At 53.4% G+C, this 24,756-nt stretch overlaps 2 protein-coding genes across 5 annotated transcripts; both read left to right on the forward strand.

Moving 5' to 3' along the window:
* Positions 1–362: 362 nt before the first annotated feature.
* Positions 363–6,004, forward strand: sesn2 (sestrin 2). Of its 2 annotated transcripts, none has more exons than XM_029248454.1 (10): positions 363–1,117; positions 1,418–1,525; positions 1,692–1,880; positions 2,484–2,666; positions 2,831–3,049; positions 3,184–3,325; positions 3,423–3,535; positions 3,616–3,806; positions 4,876–5,020; positions 5,171–6,004. In XM_029248454.1, the coding sequence occupies exons 1-10, from the start codon at positions 755–757 to the stop codon at positions 5,255–5,257; spliced, it is 1,740 nt and encodes a 579-aa protein (XP_029104287.1). In that variant the 5' UTR covers positions 363–754; the 3' UTR covers positions 5,258–6,004. The 2 variants fall into 2 exon arrangements, with proteins under 2 accessions (XP_029104287.1, XP_029104288.1); XM_029248455.1 differs by having other exon boundaries at positions 1,460–1,525.
* Positions 6,005–15,231: 9,227 nt separating this feature from the next.
* On the forward strand, positions 15,232–24,157 carry yrk (Yes-related kinase). Of its 3 annotated transcripts, none has more exons than XM_029248136.1 (12): positions 15,232–16,499; positions 17,743–17,999; positions 18,249–18,351; positions 18,666–18,764; positions 19,379–19,482; positions 19,830–19,979; positions 21,002–21,166; positions 22,707–22,886; positions 22,976–23,052; positions 23,202–23,355; positions 23,651–23,782; positions 23,871–24,157. In XM_029248136.1, exons 2-12 carry the CDS (start codon positions 17,750–17,752, stop codon positions 24,077–24,079), a joined length of 1,623 nt encoding a protein of 540 aa, XP_029103969.1. In that variant the 5' UTR covers positions 15,232–16,499; positions 17,743–17,749; the 3' UTR covers positions 24,080–24,157. The 3 variants fall into 3 exon arrangements, with proteins under 3 accessions (XP_029103969.1, XP_029103970.1, XP_018603401.1); XM_029248137.1 differs by lacking the exon at positions 21,002–21,166 and adding an exon at positions 21,498–21,653 and having other exon boundaries at positions 15,236–16,499; XM_018747885.2 differs by lacking the exon at positions 21,002–21,166 and having other exon boundaries at positions 15,242–16,499.
* The last annotated feature ends 599 nt before the right edge of the window (positions 24,158–24,756 follow it).

Consider the following 24,756-nt stretch of genomic DNA (forward strand, 5'->3'; position numbering starts at 1 on the left):
GAAAATTAAGAACTTTTTTCTGTGGCAGTTTCATACGCAGAGAGAGAGAGTCAGGCTAGTTTCTGCTCTCTCTCACACACACACCTCTCTTCCAGCGATGTTTCAGTGTAAACCCTACATGCGCCGATATAATTAATTCATTAAAAGGTGTTTTTTTCTGTCCGAAAAAAACGAGATTTTGTGCAAGAAATTAACACAGTTTTTTGCGTTACGTTAATTTCTCCAGTTTTATCAAAAGTACTGACATATCACCAACGTCACGTTCTCCTACTTCCGCCCCGCTCACGATGCACAACGCCGGTACCAGGGTACTGCGCATGCGTGCCCCGGATGTACGTCACCGCACGCAATGTTTGCGTCATTCGCGACAGACGAGTGCGGAGCGGATCGAAGCGGCCGGCGGGAGTTCGGGACGCGGCTCTGCGCTGACAGGCGGTCCAGGGCGGACGGGTTACGGGTGTCGCGTTCTGCCGGACCTCGGAGCGCAGAGAGACTCGCAGGTTTCGGACGGTAGTCTGTCAGCGCCGAATCTACTAGGGAGGAGGCGGGAGGTAGCCTAGCCTACCTAGTTAGGCACCGAGAGAGCGGCGGCTCACTACCCGCGCCGCGCTATGTTCCGCCCGGTCCCGGCGGTTCGGACGCGCTCGAGCTGCGGGCTGCTTGGACCGGAGGAGAGTGTCAGTGTCGTGGGGGAGGCCCGAGCTCTGCCCCCGCCACTGCCGCCGCTGCTTTTCTAAGTGTTGGAGCGACCTCCATGGACTCGGGCCGCGGTGCACCGGCGTCGGCGGGGACGACGACGACGACGACGACGAGACCGAACGGCGCCGGGCACGAGTGGCCCGGCGGCGTCGGAGGAGCGCGCGACGAGGTGCAGGTGGAGGAGCCGTCCTCCTCTTCTTTCTCCTCTTCCTCCTCGTCCCTCCCGGAGCCGAGCGCCCGCCCGCGGCGCTTGTCGCGCCTCTGCAGTAGGGACACGCGGGAGCGCGCCGAGGCGCTGAACGAGCTGGCGCGAGGCGCGCTCTGCCGGGACACGTTGCTGCAGCTGCTGCGCGTGTCGAGAACGTGTCCGATGGAGGACGTGCGGCGCGGGGCGGCGGAGCTGCTGGGCGCCGCGCAGGTAGGACGGGAAGGAGGGGCTGGACTCGCGTGTGGGGGTGTGAGGGCCGCAGGTCGCGCCGGCGGCGGTTGCCTGGTTGTTACATCAGAAAGGGGCGTGTCCAGGTTTCGAACCAACAGCCCCCGGGGTCCTGCAGACAGGCGCTTCTCTTTGCTCCATGGGCCAAGTGGAGCTGCGCAGTTAGGGTACGAGGAGCTAGTAAAGTGACCGTTCATGGTAGGAAAGCGTCACGACGTGTGTGTGAGATGTGATCAGAGTCCACCTTTGACCAATAAGCCTTCGCTTCGTCTTCATGAACAGGTTGGTGTCTTCAGGAGGGTCTCTTTGTCTCGCCCCCCACAGGATGCAGGTGTGGAAGTTCCTCGAGCGCTGGTGTCTGGACCCAGTGCCTTCATCCCACCTGGGGAGGTCAGTGTGTGTGTGTGTGTGTGTGTGTGTGTAACGTGGCCAACGCGAGCACGGGTGTCGTCTCGGCACATCAGTCCTAATGCATTCATGTACAGGAATGTTTGCGCTCGTGGCAAACAGTAAAGGGACCGTGCTGTTGACAGCCTCATGGTGAATCTCCCTCCAGGTTTGGGAGGAGGGGGCGGGGCTCCCCGAGCTCGTGGAGACCTTTCGGTCCATGGGCCGCGTGGACCACGTGATCACGGTCATGGCGCTGCACCCCTCCTACCTCAGCTGTTTCCTGCATACCCAGCAGGCCTTGCTGCAGCTGGATGGCCCTCTGCCGCAGCCCTGGAGGCACTACATCATTGTCATGGTGAGCGATGAGCAAATAAACAACAGAACATTCTTTGTTTGCCGGAAGGTTCCGTGGAGCAACTTGGGAGTTTTCACGAGAACAATTTCGGCTCCTTTTTACATGCATCTGCCATACTTTACTGATTTTTCCCAATTCCTTTTTTTGTTGAGCAGAAAACGATAGAATGACACCCCCCCCCCACAGTAGGGGTGGGGTCACTTTTACTGAGTTCACATCTGTAGTTCTGCTGTTGCTGAGTGTAGGTGATCACTAACAAGAGGGCGATCCTGTGTGTCAGTGTACTCGACTGGACTTTGGACACTCAGTTTTAATGCACTTTAAACCTTAAGTTTAAGAGAGGAAAAAAAAAAGAAAAATTGTTTATATCTAACAAAGCCAAACCTAGCTGGTGGATAAATCAAAGGAGATGTGTGATCAGTCCATCCTGATGGTGGCGCTCAACTGTGAATAGGCGACAGGTCCAGTTCCTGGTACGGCGAGGAACCGGCAAATGCCTCCCTGTCCAACACCTGTCTGTCCCGCTGTAGAGGCGGGTTACCTGGGCAGGTAAGGTGGATGATCCATCTCTGCTTGTGCTCTCATCGCCCCTTCTGTCCGCAGGCGGCATCTCGCCACCGCTGCTCCTACCTGGTGCACCTGCACAGCTCCTGGTTCCTGGAGACGGGGGGTGAGGAGAGATGGCTGGGGGGGCTCCACCGCGCCCCCCCCAAACTGCGCCGGCTCAGCTTGCTGAACAAATTGCTCGCCCACCGGCCCTGGCTCATAACACAGGAGCACATTGCGGTGAGCTTGGCCCCCAGAGGCCCCCTCCGTCCCCTGTGTGTGTGTTCTATAGAACGCGGAGTTACGTAATTGATTTCTAGAGAATATAAGTGATGCTTGCTTGAAGTTTCAGTGTAAATGACAAGGGACCCCCCCCCCCCCCCCCCCCCCCCATCTCTCTCCAGGACCTGGTGTGTCCCAGCAGCGAGGAGCGCTGGTCACTGGCTGAGCTCATCCAGGCAGTCATCCTGCTCACCTATGCACACTCGCTGTCCTGCTTTGTCTGGGGTTGTGGCATCAACCCTGAGCTCGACTTCCTGGGGGGCCATGCCTTCCAGCCCCCGTCCCCATCTGCTCGCTCCTCCCACAGCCCTCTGCACGAAGGCATGGGTGACAGCCAATCGGTGAGTTCCATACAGGGACCTGGGGCCAAGATGTGCACCTCCTGGGGCGGCCTTGCCCGTGAACGGTGTGTGCTGGTCACATCGGTGCTCGGTCTCGGTCCCCGACATGTCTTCATCTCTCCTGCTGCATTCAGGGCTCAGACATGGACACTGAGGTGGAGCGCTTGATGAAAAGGATGCAGCTGCTCCTGGAGCAGAACGAAGAGTTCAGCCAAGAGGAGATGGTGACGCGCTTTGAGAAGGAGAGGAGTGAAATGCTACTGGAGGCGCCATGTGGTATGTTCTTATCTCTCTCTCACACACACACACGCACGCCGCACTCGTGCACATGCTGATGCTGGGTCTGTCTCCCGTCCTGACTCTTTGTGCCCAGATGATGCTGTTTGTGCTCCCCCTGATGTGTCCCACTTTGTGGAGGACCCTGAGTTCACCTACCAGGACTTTGCGCCTCGTGGTGAACAGTCCCCGCCCACGCTGCGTGCACAGGTACACGGCGAGCTGTGATTGGGTGGCACTGTGTACGTCTGGTTTTGACAACAGCGAATGAGCAATGCCTCTTATTCCAGGACTACTCGTGGGAAGATCACGGCTTCTCCCTCATGAACCGCTTGTACCCAGACATGGGCCAGCTGTTGGACGAGAAGTTCCAGGTGGTCTTGGGCCTCACCTACCACACCATGGCGATGCACAGAGACGTGGACACCACGATGCTACGCAAGGCCGTGTGGAACTACATCCACTGTGTCTTCGGCATCCGGTGAGGCCTACAGCAACACAGCGCGTCATTCGCGTTTGTGGAAGTTAACGTAACAGTTGTGGCCAATATTAGTGCATCTGTGTTCCTGAAGCAGTTTAGAACCTTTCAGAAATCCATGTGATGCTTACAGGTGGTCTTCCCTAACATAAAAAATATTAATTTTAGAAGAATTTGGGCTTTGGAGCACATGTAACTTGCTGATGAGGAGCACCTTACGGAACCCATTTCAATGGGTCCAATGTACTGCTTACAAGAGTTTACTGTAGTATGAAACAGTCTGTGCTAATAAGTCCTAAAGCAAAATTAAGCGTTAAGTTAAAAAGGCAAAGGAAGGCCTTAACTATCAGTTTAATACTACGATAAATTGCGTCATTCTTTTGAGAGGCAATACCATTACAAATGACTGATTAGTTGCTCATTTACTGCAAGTGATGCGTCACATACAGTATATAGGTGGTTCTCTACTTGAGTCAGAGTTCCGCCCTCATCGTGTGTGGGTTGGGGTTATGTAAACGTATATTGCACTTTCACAAATTCATGTTGAAGTACGAATCTAGAACACTCAGTTTTTTAATACTGCACAATTTTTTCTCTTTTTCATTAAGCAGCATCAGAACAAACTTTGCCCATTAGCGAAGTAGCTTGAAGGGAATCGGAAGCAAAATGTTCTGTAAACAAGGTTTTTTTTGTAAATAACACGCGATTGCTGATTGACGCGTGAAGCCAGTAACGGATACAGGTGCCTTGCAGCAGTGCGGTCGGCCAGTGTTGGCGTACAGCAGGTGGAACGGTCATCGATACACACGACGACCAAACATCGGGACTCATCATAAAATAAGGTTGACGGGGCTGTTTCAAGTCGAGGAGCAGCTGTAGCGCCGCGTTGCGGTTTTACGCACTCGGCGAAGGGTGGAAGAGAACCTGCCTTTCACGTGCAGCTCTTCGGAAACCAGTAACACCGATACTCCGTGCAGCGGGAAGCCTCTGTTTGTACCTCATGTTACGGCAGCTGGTGATGCGCTGCCTGTACCCCAGTAACAAGTTGTCGCGACTTCCTGGTGCTCTGCAGGTACGACGACTATGATTACGGCGATGTGAACCAGCTCTTGGAGCTCAGCCTGAAGGTTTACATCAAAACGGTGGCGTGCCACCCGGAGAAGACCACTCTCAGGATGTACACCAACTTCTGGAAGCATTTTTGTCACTCGGAGAAGGTGAGGCCACGCCTGCTTTGGACCACCCTGCCTCACAGAAGTGTGTAGTTCTACACACGGATTTTCTGCGCACATCGCAAAAAGCGAAGCGCACATGCAGTGGGCATCGTGTTTGACACCCCATCTCTCCCGCGTCTCCCTCCCGGACAGGTGCACGTTAACCTACTGCTGCTGGAGGCTCGTCTGCAGGCGGCGCTCCTCTACGCCCTCAGGGCCATCACCCGCTACATGACCTGAGGACAGACCCACACGGACTGACGCCTTGCCGCCCGCAGGGCACCCCCCGTGCAGCACATTGCCCATCGGACTCCTCGTAGTACGCTAGGGTGGTCACACATCCCACGCACTCGGATCCACGTGCATACACACTAAATGAGCTCCAGTCCCAGCGTCCAGCAGCATGGGGTCTTTTCCTTTAACTCCAGGCGAGACCGGAGACCAGCACTTTATCTCACCTTCTCATCTCACCTTCTCCTCTCACTTGTGTGTCCGCTGTCACCTGTCAGTTTGGCACCTCGCCGCTTTGTCGCTGCTACTTCCTGAACGCCTGTTAGTTCCTGTTTTGCGCTGGGCTGCCATGCACTGAGGAGGAAGTTCCTGTGTAACGCAGGGTTGTAGCATTACGCTTCGCTTCCCTGTCGCCGCTGTTACTGCCCCCAGCCCCTCTTCCTTCCCGCAGTATTTATTTGACAGTTTTATGCTGGATGTTCACCTCAGGTGTTGTGAGGATACGGGTCAGACTGTGAATGTTGTGGTCTGGTCTTTGCGCCAGCTCTTCCGGGAGGTTCCATCACCCAACCTGCTGTAGCACACACTACTACTCTGTAGTCTTCTGGGGTGGGTCGGGCGCTTTTGGCAAAGTGGGGCAAATGCCTTTGGAAGACTCCTTTTCTTTATATATATAAAAAATGAAACTGGTGATGTTATTGTGACGAATTTTGTATTTAAACACATAACTATTTTATTAAAATACAAGACAGAAAGGGTGTGTGCGCTTATTGAAAGTTTCCCCAGAACGTGAACGGATGCAGCTCCCTGATTTGCCAGCAGGTGAAGACGAGCTGCGCTTCTGTAACGACGCACCGGGGATACGTTTACTTTCATTCACTTAGCAGATGCTTTTCTCAAAGCGACTTCCTATGAACTCTATGTAGTGTTATGAGCCCACACACCTTATTCACAGCACTGACTTACACGGCTAGGTACATTACTTACACTGGGCCACTCATCCGTACATCAGTGGAACACACACACTGGGGGGGAACCTGATAGCACGTCTTTGGGAGGAAATCGGAGGAAACCCACGCATACACGGGGAAAACATGCAAACTCCACACAGACTGAGCCGGGATCGAACCCACGTCCTCTCGCACCCCCCACGCGCTGTAAGACAGCCGCACTACTCGCTGTGCTACCGGATACATTGAAACCCGGGTCTGAGCGAGCGCGTGAGTCTCGCGCTCTGCTGCAGCAGGCTGTGTGAAGCCTTCAGCGCTCCCTCGGCGTGGGGGGGAGATCACAGCCCATTGCGACTTGTGAAGAAAGACCTGCACTGGTGGGGGATAACGACCGTGACACTCGGACCCCCCGACGGCTCCCTGATGGCGTAAAGCACCCCCCAAGGGCTCTGACCCCTTCAGCTGGAGTGAGCGTTGACTCCAGTCCGGTCGGGTGGGTTCAGGCTCTGTGTGTGTGTGTGTGTGCGCGCCCCTCCCAATAAGAATCCATTGAGTCATCAATAACTGTATTAAAGCTTTAAAAAAAAGAAAAAAAAAAGAAACGTATCACGGCCGCGCATATGATCGCCAACTGACACTAAAGCTGCGCCGTTCGCTCCTTTCCGGGCTTTGCACGCGCTGCTAATTCGCTGCGGGAGGCGGGCGCGGGGAGGGGTCTCTCGGCCGGAGAGCGCGCAGCGCGTAGCCGCGCAGTCAGGGCGCATCCGCGTTCGCTGTCGCCGCGCGCTGTCCTGCAAGCGCGTGCCGTCCCGCTGGGCTCCGTCGGTACCGGGAGAGACACTGCCAGCACGCGCACAGGTAGGGCTCCGTCGCCGTGCTCGCGCCGGGAGATCATCATGCAACACGTTGAAATTATTGGCACTTTAGTCACTAAAGACTTTTAATTAGCGGCTGTCGCGAGCGAACAGGAGTAGTTCCAGCGCAGCGGACGCAGTCGGTGGAGAGGCAGGCTCAGGCTGGGGTGTCGTGTGTGCGTGCGCCTCTCTGGCACTCGGGAGGAGCGCACAGTTGAAGTGATGGTGCACTTGGTGGTCGTTCCGCCTCGAGCCAACGGGGGCAAAACCCGCAGCAGTGGAAGACCTCTATAGTATAGACTATGTCACTTGTCACTTGTCAGTCAGTGTGCGACCTTGAGGGGGGGTCGGGGCAGACTGTGATGTCTGAGCTTTTGCTGTTGGCCACTTGTGGTGCTCCTGAACAGGCTGCACGGTCACTCTGAGGTTGCTGAGCTGTGGTCGCGGTGGCGGGGCCTCTGACCCGCAGCTCCGGGGCTTCTGTTCTGGACTCTTGGGGTCTCGAAGGCTCGGGGGGTCTGGGGGGGCCTGACGAGTAGCAACGCAAGGAGCCCAGCAGTCCTGTGGAAACATCCTACAGGAAGTCACTTTGCCCCCTTTGTCCTATGGGCTTCTACAGGCCTCTGACACGACCCAAAGAGACCAGTGTGTTTGTGATATCGCAGTGTAACCAGTGAGCCTTGGGGGGTAGAGAGTCCGACGACAGAGCCCGCTCGGACAGTTCTCCAGCACCGTGTGCGCTGTGTTCGCTGCCTTCGCTGCCTTCGCTGTGTTCAGTGCTGTATTTCTGCTCTGTGTATCTTGGCATTAATCTCTGCAGGCGTTAGTTGAATCTGGGCATTTTGAATGAGATGCCAATACGGTTTTACATGAGGTCTCATGTGGTCATTGTCGTCATGCGCGGTTCACTCACGCAGTTCCATGTAAGCGTTGAGAAACCTCCTCTAACTGTGTTTCTGTGCGCCAGGATGAGTTGCGACCCCACTGTGCTTTCGCTGCGGTCCTGATCGCCAGACTGCTCTGAGCCAGGGTCACCATGGGGGATGGTGATTGTGCTCCATGGGGCCTTGGGGGGGGGGGATCTATGGGTAGGACCTGCTTTTCTCACATCTCAGATATGGTGGGGGGACACCGCAGCAGTTCTGATGTGGCTTCTGTACCCGCATAGACCCCCCTGACATGTGTCAACCGCAAAGAGAGCTACCAGGGGGCACAGCTGGACATTTGGTAGGTTACATTCATGGGGGTGCGGGGGTCAAAGAGAGAGCAGCTCGGAGTCAAATGCAAATCAGACAATTTCAGCTTAGGACCAAATCACTTCCTGTTTCTCTCAGAGGTCACTTCCCCCTTTTAGCCACCCAGCTGCGTCGGAAGCAGTAGGGGGGTGGTGGCGGTGGTGGCAGCAGAGGGGGTAGGAGCTTACGGGTAGCGTGAGACGCGGTGCAGCCCTATACCCAGCTTGACCTTCTTTTGTAAGAGAGAAGCGAGGGATGTAGGTGGAGCTGCGAGAGGGCTTTCCTGCGGGGCCACGGGACCTAGGGCAGAGAGGCCAGACGCCCGGCGTCTCAGGAAGGAATGTGACATCACGCTTCACACCCCGGGCATCGGAGGGCACGGTGTTCTAAGGGGATTCTCCGAAGCTCGGGGTGGGGTTCCTCTCATGCCTGTGCTCGAGGTGCTCGGCTTGAAGTCCACATGGACAGTTTGTCCTTGGCAGTGAGATGGTCACACGAGCAGCGTGCATACGCGTCCCTCATGGAGCCCTGAGGGGCGCAGTAAGTGTTTGTGCAGAGCCCACCACCCCAGCGCAGTACAGTGCAGCTCTTCCGCTAATTTTATTCCCACAGCTGAAATGTGGTTTGGCTAATGAGCACTTGCTCTAGTCCCAGTGACCGCAGCGGGGTGGTGGGTTTCTACCTGATGGCCACCTGGCTTCCTGTCCTCTGACACAGGTCCAGCTTGGCCTTCACTACAGCAGAACAGGCTGTGCAGCTCAGTCTCAAGTATATTGCCATGGATCACGCTCTTCGATTAATGAGGCATCCATGTGAATGCATTCCTAGTATTTGGAGCAATTTGGTGTCGGTTCAAAGCTCTGAATGTCCTCATTCACGTGCATTAGAACGTTGCGTTATAGCGCAGTTTGGGAGAAACTCTAGGAAAGAGTTACGCAGATGAGAAGCTTGTCCTCAGGAGGGCATGGCACGTGGTTTTATAAAACGTAGAAACAATGATAGATTAAGAGAACATATTCATGGAATGTAAAAGTGCTCTGGGCATCAGGTGTAGTCTGTCCTGTTCTGAAACAGCACTCTGACCTGTTAGCTGCCAAGTGAGACCTTCCTGCAAAGTGGTGTACAACTCAGAGTAAACAAAAGGGCATCAGCAAGAGACGCTGAGCTCTAGACACACACACAGGACTGTGGACACAGCTTGTGTGTGTGATACCACCACGTTGCTGGTTCACATCCCTCCAGTAGCTCCTCTAGATGTGACATTCAAATAACAAATATATAGGTAATCGTAGCAGATGGTGCTGGACTCATTGATGGAGCTGTCGGGAGATCAGGAGAAAGGTGACACTCAGAGATATGGCTTCAAGACCCTTCTTCAATGTGGGAGGGATTCAGCAACACTGAGGGACACAGGATGCTCTTTCCACCATGTTAGGGCTAAAACTGGGAACCAATGGAGGCTGGAAACTTGTGAGTGGGACCACACAGAAGGCAGAGGTGGAGGAGCACAGCGCTCTTGTACAAGCGAGCAGATCCTGCAGGTATTGGGGTGCAGATCCTTTGACATCTTCTAGACCATAACCAGAGTGTTGAACATGGTACGGGCAGCTACAGGAAGTCGATGGAGAGACGTATGGGAGCGCTTTGCCAGGTCAAACACAAGATTTGTAATTGTTATTCAGAGGGGGGGAAAAAAAAAGAGTGAGATGAGCTAATTGTCCAGTTCAACAATGTTTTCAACACGGAGTTGGAGAATTTCAAGGGTTACACTGAAGATGGTGATGGGTCATACAGGAAAAGATGACCGCAAGATGGGCTGCAGTGAGTGAGGATACATCTGTGTCTGTTGGGGGCAAGAGAGGAAGAGCTGAGTGCCGTCCTCATGTCAGTGCTGGGAAAGACAATGAATGAATCAAGGGCAGAAGTAAACATGGAGAAGGGTACAGGACCAAGGACTGAGCCCTGTGGGACACCTGGTGAAAGATGCAGAGGGGCAGAGACCACCAGGTAAGATCTACCTGTTAGATGGTGTCACAAACCATTTCGGTGGTGACCCTCCCAGACCAAGATGCTCTACCGAGGTAAGGAGGACGCAGATGAAGTCTTCTGCCAAGGGGTAAATATCCAATTTTGCCACAGGTGCCAGGTTGGTTGGCAGCGCACTCGTCCTGTAGCTGAGTAGCACAGTACTTCGTGATCACAGGACATGTGAGATCAGATGGGGGCCGTCCCTGTCTGGAGTTGGGTACGAGGGTCTCTGAGGCGCAGTAACTGTGTGTCAGTGCCGATCAGTCATCTGTCTTCTTCCTGTTCTTCCTGCCGTTAGTGCGTTTGGCTCTTTGTGGCATCGTGTCGCGACGGCTTTCGGTTTATTCTCAAAGCTCCCAAGGAACTTGTCGACTCTCAGTCACCTGCTCCTACAGCGATGGAACATCAGCGGCAAAATTCTGCGTTATTCTTATTGCCTCATTGTCTCCATTTCATAATACGACACTTCACAGCTGGTTTTGCCAAGGAACATGTCCCCATGTTCTGTTGCCGCGGATGATGTCTGCCCACTTCCTGTGTCACATCAAGCCTCTGTGGGCACTCTGAATTCCTCAAGTGTCCTCCATAACGGTGCTCTCTCCCCTCGTTCACTGGGGTCTCCCTTAGTCCCCGTCCTTCTGCTCTCTCTCCTCTGCCCCTCTGTGTGCTGCATCTCTAGAGGAAATTATGACATCATGTGGAAAAAGGAAGTCAGTCTTCCTGAGACACCTGACTTCCTGTATTCCCAGGATGCAATTTTCCATTGTTTAGCCCCTCTCTCTCACTCTTGCTCTCTCACCGTTTCTCCCCCTCCTTTTCTCTCCCTTTCTGCTTGGTGTGTGTGCGTGTGTGCGTGTGTGTGTGTGTGTGTGTGTGTGTGTGTGTGTGTTTGCAAAGACAGCTCTGTGACAGCTCACTTCCCGGTGTCCTATCACTCCAGCTCCACTCTGAGACTGTTTCCTGTTTGGGGGGAGATGGGATTTCCTGCCTTGCACTGGACCATAGGGACACGAGTTGGAGTCGGTGGGAGAGAGCGGGGAGGACGGGCGGGCGAGCGAGTAACACTGCAGGGAAATGAGACGCAGGAACAGTTCATTGGCCACGGAGCCCCACTTGTGGAGGGTTGTAACACCACCCCCCGCAGATGGAGACTGCTGGTTGGTGCCCATTCCGTACCAACACGCGCGCACACACACACACACACACACACACACTCCCTGAGGGAGCATGCAGAGCTGGGTGTAGACAGTGGGCAGCAGTGGGGAGTGAGGAGGACCTACCTTGTCCCCGAGCCCCCACGCTCCTGCTTATCGACAGGAGATTGTTCAGGAAAAGGCGTGTCTGCCTCTGCCCATCCAGCTGTAAAGAGCGCCACGCTGCTTCCTCTGGGCCACGGCCCTGTAGTGTCCTGTGCTTCCCGTGTGTTTGTGTGTGCGTACAGGAGCAGTGCTCTCTCTTGCCTCCACACTCCGACTATTACTGCACCGGACTGCAGACTGTTCGACACTCTCCCTGCAGTCCGGTGGCTCGTCCGGCGAGCTGAACTAACACACTCCACTGGTTAAGTTTACCCTCCGTGACGCAGTCATGTACTGCATTTAAAAAGACCATGGTGCGGGGGGGGGGGTGCTGTGGGTGTCACTAGTGCCTCACAGTACCTGAGCTGCATGGTTGGTAATGGGTTTTTATGTTTCCCCAGTGTACTCTGGTTTCTGCCCGCAGTCTAAAGATGGCCTTTAGTCGAACATGACTAATTTGTCCGCAGTGTGTGTGTGTGTGTGTGTGTGTGTGTTACATTGCTTTGCAGTTGAAGTGTGTGAATGACTGTAAGTGCTGTACTGCAGCGTATCTGACACAGGTGTCACATACACAGTAGTTAAGTAATTTTGCAAAAGAGCCTGTGCTGACATGTCAGTGTTCAGGTGGTCTCCAGCACTGCGGAACGTTTCCTCGCCACGTTTCCCCATGTCGGCAGTGTCGGTGCTCCGTTTCGTCCAAAGCAGCCTTTGATGTGGCGCACGGGTAAGGCGCTGTCTATGAGATGAGTTACACGCTTTTGCTTTACCGTGTTGCTCCAATTGCTCCACCATCGCCGCGGTGCATCGGCGCAAACTTCTCTAAAACCTGACCTGAGCTGAGTGGATGAGTCTCTGGAGTGAGCGGCGATGGGATTCGACCCGAAAGCTCAGAGTGCGAAGGGAAACTACAGCCCTGCTTGTCGGTGCTGTGTCGGGGAGGATGGAGTGTGCTACTCCTGCAGTGCCACCAAGCTTAAGTTCTGCTACTGCGGTTTCTGACAGCACGCTTTTTTGGACATTTAGCTGTGTGTTTGTGTTTGTGTTTGTGTTTGTGTTTGTGTTTGTGTGTGTGTGTGTGTGTGTGTGTGTGTGTGTGTGTGTGTGTGTGTGTGTGTGTGTGTGTGTGTGGCTGCTGTGTGTACGACCCCATTCCGTCTCTGCTGCCATCCTCCTTTCCACTCTGTGAACAGAGACAAACCTTCATGATCAGGTTGAACATTTTGTGTTCAAGGCCAGACTCTGACAAACTGTTGCAGGTGGGTGTCCACCGGCATTCTGTCATCAGCTCGCTTGCACTGTACCACGAATACCATGTTTCACTAGCCACTCTGAAGGTGACTGTGAACCTACACCAGAAGGCAGCGACCCTTGCGAGATGTGCTCATGCACTCCAAGAAGGCTGTGCGGCGATACCCAGGTGTGCTTTGCAGAGACCAGGGCCACTAGGTGCCAAATTGGCACTCTGAGGTGCCCCTGTTGTCTTTCAGATGGGTGCAGAACCAGTAAATAATGGTATTTCTGTGGTAATCTATGAGTATGACACCTAAGAAATCTCATATCTATTCCATTACACTTGTGCTCCTCTTCACACTTCCTGGTACACGCACTGATGGGGCCGAGGTCACATGACCTGATCTCGGGGTATTTGATCTCAGGGTCTCTCAAAGACCCCGTCTTTGTGACCCCCACACAATAAGGCATGAGGCGTGACCTGGACCTCAGGCTCCTCCTCTTTGATGTCCTACATCTTCTTGTGGGCTTTTTCTACTTGGGTTTTGTCTGGGTTGTGATTCGTGTGGTCTTGGGTTCACTTGGATTATATATGAGTCTCACGACAGTGTCCTCATCCAGTGGAACCTCCGACTTCTGCTTTTCATGGGTATACGTGGAAAAAGGTGCGTGTGCGTGTGCGTGCGCGCGCACACACCAGACGTACTCACAGCTGCACACACTGAGCGCCGATGCACCTGTGGGGGTCTGTTCAGAGAAAGCAGACTTTCACTTCGTGTTTTAACCTTTTGATGCAACACAGTTTTTCCTCGGTGCTGCAAAGAAGGTCTTTGCAGGATCCGTGTGAGACATCTACAAAGGAAGAGGACGGCTGGCAGGGATTGAGGAAGGCCTCGAAGAAGAGGAAGAACACAGTGAGAAAAGTGTCATAGCGAAGGGCATAAACTTTCCCCAGAGCATCATCTGGAAAGGTGTGTCTGTGGACCAGTTTTGCGTGAAAGGGAGGGTGACACGTCTCCTTCGTGGACCCTACTAACCTACTAAGGAGTATGTTTATTGTCAAAGCGGGTCTTGTCATGTTGTGTCACGCTTTTGGAGTCCCGGTAGCTCTCAGGAAGTAGCAAAGGCAGCAAGTGGGTGGTGCTCTGACTGACCCCTCCCCCAGCCAATGGCTGCTTTCATATGGCAGGTCACGAAACCTGTGTGTGTGTGTGTGTGTGTGTCTCTAGTGAACATTGGTATGGGGTGCTTCGCCTCTGTCAAAAATAACTCGCACACACAAAATAACTCTCATTTGTACTACATCTCCCTGGGTTCAGGGAGAGTCCTGCATGTGTTGGGTGTCCTGAGGAACCGTCTTGTCTTTGGGCTGTTCCACAGCAGTTCTGCATTTGTCAGGTTTCAGGGGAAACTCTACTTCCTGTGTCTTTCCAGGGTTTCCAGCAGGACTCTACCTCTCAGGCTTCAGACTTCTCAGGTAAGCCTTGTCCCTTGACCAGCCCTTGTCTCGAGGACCTCTGAACCTTGCAGTATCACCTGGGTTTGAGGAGGAGCCCTGCACGTCCTGGGGATCTAGAGGATGCAAGTACTTCGCAGGTTGCCAGAGAACCTCTGCATTCATCGGGTTGCTGGCTGAGGATCAGGAACCCTGTGGCTCTGCTTTAGAGAGGCACTCTGCTCCGGGTCCAGCTCAACTGATGACTCTATAAGAAAAGTGAAACTGTGCTCTGAGTCACGCTTCCCCTACGGGTGGGATCAGGGTACGAGCCGGCACCTGCTGACACGGCCTGTGAATTCCACATCGTTCTACTGAGGTCCCATAAGGCTTCCATGCGTGCTTTGTCTGTCTGTCCGTCCGTCCTCCTCCCGGCTTGTGAGCTGCCCCACGTCTCTCCTTGAAAATGTCGTCTCTGGGTATTTAGGGACATGTTTATAGTGAGACTGTCATTTCCTTTGATGGCCTTCATTGGGTGACTTCCTCACTAACTGGGCGACTTTACTGGTCAAATGGAAAAAATAAACGCTTAAGTCGCCCGTGTTTGCTGGCAGAAATGAACGCGACTAACAGATACGTGTTAATCGATGTTGTGTACTAGTCATCTGTAGATGTCGCATTCTTGCAGACACAGCTTCACACACGCAGGCTCACAAACACACAGGCGATCGGTGTTATTCACTCTTCTCAACTAAATGCCCAGTAGGATTTCATTTTCACGACAGGGTGGGTAATGCGTGTGTTCCTAACGTGTAACGCAGCAGGGTCGCAGTGAGGAGGAGAGAGGGATCACAGGAGTGAGTGAAGGATGAAGATGGGCAGAATGAGGGAAACAGGCAGAGAAGAAAAACATGTTTCTCTCCCGCCCTTCGTACACCCAACCTGTGTTGCGGGATTGTCTGTGTGTGTGTGTGTTTCATTGTGTGCATTTCCTCTCTATTGTGAGCTTCTGGGTCTCTTCCAGCGGGAGGAGGGAGACCGGGAGAGAGACGGAAAAAGGAAGAGATTCTTTCAGCTGGCCTTTGTGAAACGGCTCTCAGGAACGCCAGCTGCGTACCTCTCGGCGCACTGCGAAAACACACCTAAAGGATGTAAATGCTCCAGAGTCACTGTTCTTATTTGTGAGGGAAAGCATGGAAAGGTGAAGATCGTCTGGTGGATGGGGAGGTGGGGAAGATGCGCGTGTCTCTGAAGAAGTTACAACGGCGCTTGGTCCTGCACAGCCTCCGGGAGAAAGCCGGGGCCGGTGGGGAGGCCATCGGAAAGGCGGACAGGAAACGCAGGCAGAGCCGACTTCCTGCAAGCTCCCCTGATGGAGCAGGAGATAGAGGGAGAGGGAAGGGGAGGCTTTGTGGGAGCGTGCTCCTCTGTGTAGCAACCAGGAGAAAAATGTTGAAAAATAACGGTCACTTCCCCGGGCCTCCAGTGGTCCGCAGCTCAGCTGAGAAGATGCACGGGAGCCGTGTGGGGCCTGAGAAGTAAAGTCTGATCGGAATCGACAGCTGTCCCATCCAAGGCGACCAGTCCTACCCAAGGCGACCAGTCCCACCGCCCACATCCCGCTCTTTAACATGCCTGTGTCATGGTGCCCTCCAAGGCAGAAGTACACGGCTGGACGGCCCCCGCTGTTGCGGGTGCGAGTGACAGAAAGGGGAAACCTGCTCTGGTGTAATGGGCAGTGCACATTTCCCCATTTTCTAGTGTCTGCCAATTCTGCCTCTGTATGTTGCTATGCTAATGCCACGCTAAATCTTGTCATCTGGGTGTTAGCAGGGCGCCTGCAAACCCATTTCTTCCGTGGCCATGTGCATGTCTGTGGCTGGACTCTGCCGTGATGGTACGGGTCGTTCGCGGGGGCCGAGGCTGTGATCTTGGGCTGCCGGGAAACCGCTTCTCAAGGAAGTTGTGCAAGTTGCAGTGTTGTGATGTGAAGTCTTTTCCCAAGTTGCGCGGGCTTGTTACGCACTAATGTGACCCAAGTCCCTCTCTGTGTCCGTCCCTAATGCTGACACTGCCTTTCTGTCCCAGCAGGTCGCCCAGCCCCAGGGGGGTGCTCGACTCAGATGATTGCACCCTGATCCAGAGGAACCTTGCGAGAGACCATTAGCCGCGGTGCAGGTGAAGCAGCTTTGAGAACAGGCCTGCTGGGCGGCACAGCAGTGTGAGTGAGGAGGAGGACGACCTGGTAGCGTAGTGCTTAGAGTTGCTGCCTTTGGACCGCAGGGTCACAGGTTTGAATCCCACCCTTGAGCAAGGTACTTACCCTAAAATGCTCAAGTAACATGGATCTGACTGTATAGATGGGTGAATAACTGTAGGGAGCTCAGCATTGTAAGTCACTTTGGAGAGAAGCAGCAGCTCAGTGAATAAAGTAAATGTGTCCACATGACTTTCTGTAAAAATACACACGCAGAGCTGCTGCGGCTTCCATGAGCTGCTTTGACGTCCTGCACCTTTCAGCTGTACTCAAAGCCACAGAGAGTCAGTGAGTCACTTCTTTGTGCGCACCCTCCCCCCTCGATAAACCACTCGCTTGTCCGGGTCACAGGCCTCAGATCAGCGAAACGGTGGGATGGGTCACACTTACGTTTATTTTCTACAGTTTGCTTGCACATTTATTCATTTCGCTGACGCTTGTGTCCAAAGCGACTCGCGGGGTCCGGATGCCCGAAGCGCTCTAACCACTACGCCACCTACTGCCGCAGTTGAACTGCTGGACAGTTTTTCTTTTCACGTGTGTGTGTGTCATCTATGTTAGGTTTACGCTACGTGTGTGTGTCCTTGTATGTTGCTATTAAATGCTGCTCATACACAGCAGCCGATACAAAGCTCTAACGCACTAGGGTGTATCCCAGAAAATAATCGCTCTCCGCTCGGGTATTTTGGTGTGGTTTCCTTAACAATTTTTTTCCCCTGCAAGCTTTTTGAACAAAGTTTGGCAGGAAATCCAAATTTGGTGTGAGGAAGTGTTTGCGCTGGCAGAGCAGCGCGCTGCTAGTGTTACTGCTATTACTTCTGGTGCTGTGAGTAAAACACATCGGCTCTACCTCTGGAAAATGAAATCGAAAAACAGTCCACTGCTTTCTCCAGAGTGGCCACAAATGACAGGATGGCGGGTGTGTGTGTGTGTGTGTGTGTGTGTGTGTGTGTGTGTGTGTGTGTGTGTGTGTGCGCGTGCACGCACCCGCTGTGACAAATGGTAAGGGGAACTGGGGACTTTTCAGCAGCTACTGGCCGTTTTTGAACTTGCGCTCCGGGGTGTTATTTCAGTGTGCTTTCACTTGATGAGATATTTTTGCCTGCTCTATTTGACAAGTGAGAGCACAGAAATGATAACTGAAAAAATAAGCGCTACACACATCTGCGCGCACGCGCGCCTCATCTCTCGGTTCTCTGCCCTGCAGGGTCACGATGGGCTGTTCCCACTGCAAGCAGAAGAAGTCCTCTAAAACTGAGGATTCTGCCGTGTCGGCATGTGACTCGGGGGCTGCCGCTCAGCTGTCGGACAAAGTGCGCTACTGCCGGGACCCCACCCTCAACACGTCCACTGGCCTCATCCCTGACTTCAACAGCTACCCCAACTTGACCAGCCCCCCCCAGCCTTTTGGCTCCGCCTCCTTCCCTTCCAACACCAATCAAACGAGGGCAGGTGGCATCACAGGTCTGACTCCACCGACTCCCACCATTTTCTGCACCTGTGTGTGAGAGTGCGAATGCGAGCGTGTGCTCTATGGTCCGACCTCTCAGCCTGGCACATGTTACACAATCCGCATGTGTGAACGAGTCCAGCGGTCAGAAGACGCACAGCAGCGCACAGAAGTGTGCAGATCAGATTTGATCACTTTGATCCACACGTTTGGATCTCACTGCTTAACATATGTGTGCATGTGTGTGGCGTGTCTGCTCACAGGAGGAGGTGTTACACTTTTCATCGCTCTCTACGACTACGAGGCTCGTACCGAAGACGACCTCTCCTTCAACAAGGGCGAGAAATTCCATATCATCAATAACACGTAAGCTCACTGTGTGTTTCTGTGGAGGAGGTGTGTCACACATGTATTCAGGTTCCCCCATAGTGTGTGAGTGTCACAGAGAGAGTGTGTTTCACTGATGTATGGATGAGTGACCCATTGTAAGTAGTGTATCTAGCAGTGAAAGTCACCTTGGTTAATAAGGTGTGTGGGCTAGTAACATTGTAAGTCACTTTGGAGAAAAGCGTCTGCTAAGTGAATAAATGTAAATGTATTGAGGGGTGCGGCTGATCTCGCCACGATGCTGTTGTCAAGGTCTGTCGTCATGGCCACTCAGTGTGTCGTCGTCTGCCTAGGGAGGGAGACTGGTGGGAGGCACGTTCTCTGGACACCGGCAACTCGGGCTACATCCCCAGCAACTACGTGGCTCCTGTGGACTCCATACAGGCCGAGGAGTGAGTGTCCCTCCGCCAGGGCCCACAGCGTCCCCTGGAGAGGGTGCTGTAACTGCACCAAGACTCAGCGATGGCATTGGATGGTGAAGGTTGTCTCTGAGAATGTGTAGCAGGGCAGAAAGGGCTGATCACCTCCTACACCCCAGAGAAAGCTTTACATGCCTCCACTTTCTCCTGCTTGGTGGTCCTATTCACGGGAGGTCCAATTTTTTCGGTCCCTGTTATGAGGAACAGTCTCCCTGTGTCTCTCAGAGCTGCTGTGTACTTCTGAGCATCTAAAAAGGATCTCTAACCCATCTCTTTCAGAGCCATTTCTCTTCTCATCTCCTGACAGCTCCATCAGTGAGCCCAACACCATCTGCTATGATTATCTATGTATTTGCTATTTGAATGTCACTTCAATAGGAGCTACTGGAGGGATGTGAACCAGCAACATCGTGTTGTCAGACACATGAGCTATGTCCATAATCAGTGTCTGTGTCTAAAGCTCCTCATTAGCTGTTGATCCACTTCTGTTTACTCCGAGCTGTACGTCACTTTGTAGAAAAGTGTCTGGTAAATGAACAAATGTAAAGATGGGCTGTGACTCTGTGTGTCCTGTGCCTGATACACAGGTGGTATTTCGGGAAGATGGGCCGTAAGGATGCGGAGCGACATCTGCTGGCACAGGGCAATCCACGTGGGACCTTCCTGATCCGTGAGAGCGAGACCACCAAAGGTGAGAACGCTGCAGGCCCTCGGTAACCTGACTGACCACTGCCACGTATTCAGTTATGCTGCTGCCATCCATGCAGTGATTTATTGGGGCTGCTGCAGCTCAGCACCCCACACCTGAAAGCTCTGGTTGCTGTGTCTCCTGCAATCTGGATAAGATTTATTCTTCACAGCGTGACAAAACTGTGGTAATTGTTCAATTAACTTTTCTTTTTTGAGCCCTGAAGAAAGAGCAGGAGAGCAGGAATTAGGGGCCCTAAATACCTGAGGAGCTCGAGCAGATGTGTGAGTGACATTTGGACAGATGTTCTCTCTCTCCCCCTCCCCTGTTCCCTGTTCTCTGTCCACCAGGGGCGTACTCTCTCTCCATCCGAGACTGGGACGAGACCAAGGCGGACCACGTCAAGCATTACAAAATCCGCAAGCTGGACAACGGTGGATACTACATCACGACCCGCACGCAGTTCGACACCGTGCAGCAGCTGGTGGAGCATTACACAGGTGAGTCGTTCCCCACACAGGTGCAACACCTGCTTCCATTAAAGGAGTTTTTTTGGCTATACCTCGTAATATTTGACCTTTCTCATCTATGTTTTATCTACCTTACTAATATTTTATTGTCAAAGTCACTTCTCTAGATTATTTCCTTTTTTTTGTAGTTTCCTTGGTTATTTTCTTACATTCGGAAGACTGCAAGCGACAAGGATAAGGGTGGCACACAGTCACGCTCCAGCAAAAGCTTAACAGCTACACCAGGGATCATGAAAGTCCTTTGGCATTCCTCCTCTCACTTTAATGTCTTTTCTGCACTGTCTGTATGTTGATGCTTCCACAGGTGAGAGCAGACAGGTGCAGACAATGGAAATATAAAAATATTCCATTTGAAAAAGTAAACAGAATGAGAGGGCCTTTCCTGGCAGCTTGGCATTCTGGGTGTGAGCTTGACTCCGAATGGGCTGGAGGAAGCTGCATGCTGCCCTCTTGTGGAGACGCCCTGCTCCTCCAGCCCTGCTCGCAGCTTTACTGCCCTGTCCTCCTGAAGAATCTTCCTGAAGGTCACTCCTGATCTTAGTGCTGTTGCTACCATTGTATAGGTGCGCTGTCCAAATAAGAACAGGCTTTAGGGCTCTGTTCAGGAGCTCTAAGCAACTGCTTAATAAGCTGTGCGCTAGCGCAGTAGCGCGGCACCCCATCACCGAACACAACCCCCCAGTGTCTCGCTCGCAGTGTGTGATGGGGACTGCACAGCCAGGTGTGTGTTCTGTACCAGTTCCATTTCAGGTAAACTCTGCTGTGTGTGTGTGTGTGTGTGTGTGTGTGTGTGTGTGTGTGTTGCGTGCTTTGGTCTCTGTGTCTAACGCCTCCACCTTCTTTCTTCTCTCCACATCCACACCTCCTCTACATCTTCTTTGTCCTCTCCAACGTCTGGTGTTCTGCCTCTGTCCGTCCACATCTCTCCCCCGTTTTCCTCGCGTTTCTGCTTCCCTTCCTCCCCGCCTCCATCCCTCGCCGCTGTACGTCAGAGCGCGCTGCAGGCCTGTGCTGCCGCCTGGTGGGCAGCTGTCACCGGGGAATGCCCAAGCTGGCCGACCTGTCCGTCAAGACCAAGGACGTGTGGGAGATTCCCCGCGAGTCTCTGCAGCTCATTAAGAAGCTGGGCAATGGGCAGTTTGGGGAAGTCTGGATGGGTAGGAACCGCGTGCCGCGGGGAAAAGGAAAGCGCAGCACACTTCACCTCACCTCGGGGCGGGACTGCCAGAGAGTCGTAAGACGAGAAGACGTTTAGACAGTTATTGTCGTGAGGCCTGGAAGGGGGCCTGATAACTTCTCTGCATTCGGTCCTTGGGTGTTTATGGGCAGTGAGGTGAAAGTCCCGCCTCTCGAACCCTGGTGAGCTGCTGCTGTCCATTCCTGTCGGCCCGCCGCCTCCAACCTGCATGCTGCTCCATTTCACACCTAACCATCTCCCCCTCCACCACCTACCCCCCTCCCCCTCCCCCTCCCCCTCCCCCTCCCCAGGTACTCACGATGGTCTGTGTTACTACCTGACCAAGGCCTGTCCCACCCACACCCCCCAGACAATGGGACTGGGACGGGACGCCTGGGAGATTTCCCGGGACACTCTGCAGCTCCAACGCAAGCTCGGACAGGGCTGCTTCGGAGATGTATGGATGGGTGAGAGACGCAGCATCCTGCAGTGTCCAGCGCTGTCCAGCACTGCTTTGCAGTGGTCAAAGTTGTCTATTGTCCATCGGCGTCTAGCTGAATGTTGCAGTGTATGTCACTGTCCAGTTGTGTAGAGTTTCACTCTGCCCTGAAGTGTCCCACAGGGACCTACTGTCTCCACTATCGTCTACCTCTGTCTCGCAGCGTCCGGTGTTGTGCAGTATTGTCTTGCAGCGTGAGCACCCTACAGCCACCTGTGTGTGATGTCCCCTGTATCCTACAGTTCTCATCATTATCACTTATGGATCGTCCCTCCTTCCTCATTTCCACACCCCACCCCACCCCACCCCACCCGCCCTGCATGCTGTGCGTCTCGCATCTGGTCCAACTGTTGAGGGGAGACCCTGGCACTGAAGGCACAGCCAGCTCGGCACCTTGTCTCCGACAGAGCGCTTCTCTGACAACACTGTGCGTACTGTAGTAAGAGAAAGTGTTATGTTCCACTTGGTCAGCTATCAGATGTACACACTGTGTCGTTCATTGCGGTCATTCGCAGCACAGTACCAACAGGGAGTGTGGCGCGTGGTGGGAGTCACCGCGCTGCTGAACAAATGCAAAGTTTCCTTCGACTGGAGTCCTTTCGGAGCTGCGCTGGTATTGGTACTCATTAAAGGAAGGTCTGCGATCGCTGGAGGGAAGCGTCTCCTCGTTGTGGCTGGCAGGATGTGTGGTTTCCATGGCAATCGGCTCCTGCATCATAGCCAGACTGCTAAGTTGCTGCGCCCGATCTCCCTGCCGGTGATCACGGCTGTCTCCGAGTTATTTTACCAGCTTTTCGGCAAGCTGTTCATTTGAGGACTCTCTTGGTACGCCCCGAGGAATGAGTCAGCCCCTCATCATCCCCTCGGTCGTTTGTTTGGACGCAGCTCATTAAAAGCACCGAGGATTGCCGTTTCTTTCGCAAGGAGCCGAGCTGGGCGGAGGTGCAGTTCACAACAGGGTCTCCAAGGCCAGGCCATCGCCAGGTTACCGCACGCTGTTTAAGGTGCCTCTTCCCGGCAGGCATGTGGAATGGCACCACCAAGGTGGCGGTGAAGACCCTGAAGCCGGGCACAATGTCTCCGGAGGCCTTCCTGGAGGAGGCGCAGATCATGAAGCGACTGCGTCATGACAAACTGGTTCAGCTGTATGCTGTGGTGTCTGAGGAGCCCATCTACATCATCACTGAGTTTATGACCCAAGGTGGGCCACAGAGACACACACACATACACTCACTCACTCACTCACTCACTCACTCAGTTAACCCATAAACTGGAATCCTTTCCTTGTAGGAAGTCTGTTGGACTTCTTGAAAGATGGGGAAGGCAAGAATCTGAAGCTTCCGCAGCTGGTGGACATGGCTGCCCAGGTAGGCAAAGCCACAGCCTTCTGTACCCATTTAATGGTAGGTATTTAGAAACACACCCTCTCCAACATGCAGTAACAGCCCCAGCAGTTAGAGCAGTCGCACAGGACCCGTGCCGTGCTGGGACATCCAGTTTCCCTGCCTTTGTCCAGATTGCTGCAGGGATGGCCTACATTGAGAGGATGAACTACATTCATCGAGATCTCCGTGCAGCAAACATCCTTGTTGGAGACAACCTGGTGTGCAAGATCGCCGACTTCGGCTTGGCACGACTCATCGAGGACAACGAGTACACTGCCCGGCAAGGTGGGCGGCCCAGCAGGCTGATAGCTGCACTTCATAGGGCACTCGGTTCAGACTCAGGTGAATTGGATAGAGCTGACACTCTGACAAGATGGATAAAGTTGAGACTTGGAGGAGGTGTTCAGAAGTGAGAGGGACAGAGTTGAAACTCCAGAGTTGTACAGAATTAAGAGACGGGGAGGCAAATACAGTGGAGAATGGGACATGTTAGACAAGGCTGACACTTGGGTGAGATGGACAGAACAGTGAGTTTTAGTTGCAGCTCCAGTGTGTTTGATGATGTCGCCATGTTCATCAGGGGCAAAGTTTCCCATCAAGTGGACGGCGCCTGAAGCTGCTCTCTATGGCAAATTCACCATCAAGTCTGATGTCTGGTCCTTCGGCATCCTGCTTACGGAGCTCATCACAAAGGGCCGAGTGCCGTACCCAGGTACGCACACCCATGTGTGTACGTATCGTTCGCCCCCTGCCTTGTGTGTGTGTGTATGTGTGTGATACGCGGTATCCATTTCAATCAGGCATGAACAACCGGGAGGTACTGGAGCAGGTGGAGCGCGGCTTCCGGATGCCCTGCCCCGTGGGCTGCCCTGCCTCGCTGCACGAGCTCATGCTGCAGTGCTGGCGGAAGGAGCCTGATGAGCGGCACACCTTTGAGTACCTGCAGAGCTTCCTGGAGGACTACTTCACTGCCACAGAGCCGCAGTACCAGCCTGGCGAAGACCTGTGACTCCCATCCCCCTCCATCCCATCAAAGAAAACATGCAATGAAGAGTGCCTCGCCTACGCCGTGCTCCAAGCTGTTTGTTCTTGCTTCTCGTGCCTCCCGCCCTATAGCCCTCTCAGCGTCCACTGGCTCCTGTGGCTGTCTGTAGACACCCTGAACTCCCTGGCAAAGACCACCGTGCTTGTTGAACGATGCAGCGGAGCGCGAGCCTTCGAGACAGACTCTTTCCACAGAAGTAGAGGTTAATTCCAAGTTTTGCCACTTTGAGCTCTCATGCAGGCCTGTCTGCAGCACACAGAGCCAAAAGGACTGCAGAACAGGACTGTGACACAGTTTCTGCTATCAGCCAAACTTTCTTCCAGATGGGTGTGAGGAGAGGCTACTTTCCTACATGCAATATGCCTATACTCCTATAGAGGGCTCTATAATTTTTTTTATGTTTATATTGTATTTTATTTTGACATTATTATTATTAATAATAAGTGTGATCATTATTTAATGCGCATGTATCTTTTGTATTTTAACAGTCCTTGTGTTGCACTGGCCAGGTTCAAATCTGTGCACCCCAGCAAAGTGTCACTAGAAGTGTTCTGAGGAAGGGAACGCGAGGTCACATGACCAAGTGATTCCAGGTCTAACATACTGTACGGGGTACTTACCTGACCCAGATTTGACTGTTA

This window comes from Scleropages formosus, chromosome 23 (genome assembly GCF_900964775.1).
Source record: "Scleropages formosus chromosome 23, fSclFor1.1, whole genome shotgun sequence".
In the NCBI taxonomy this organism is placed as follows: Eukaryota; Metazoa; Chordata; class Actinopteri; order Osteoglossiformes; family Osteoglossidae; genus Scleropages; species Scleropages formosus.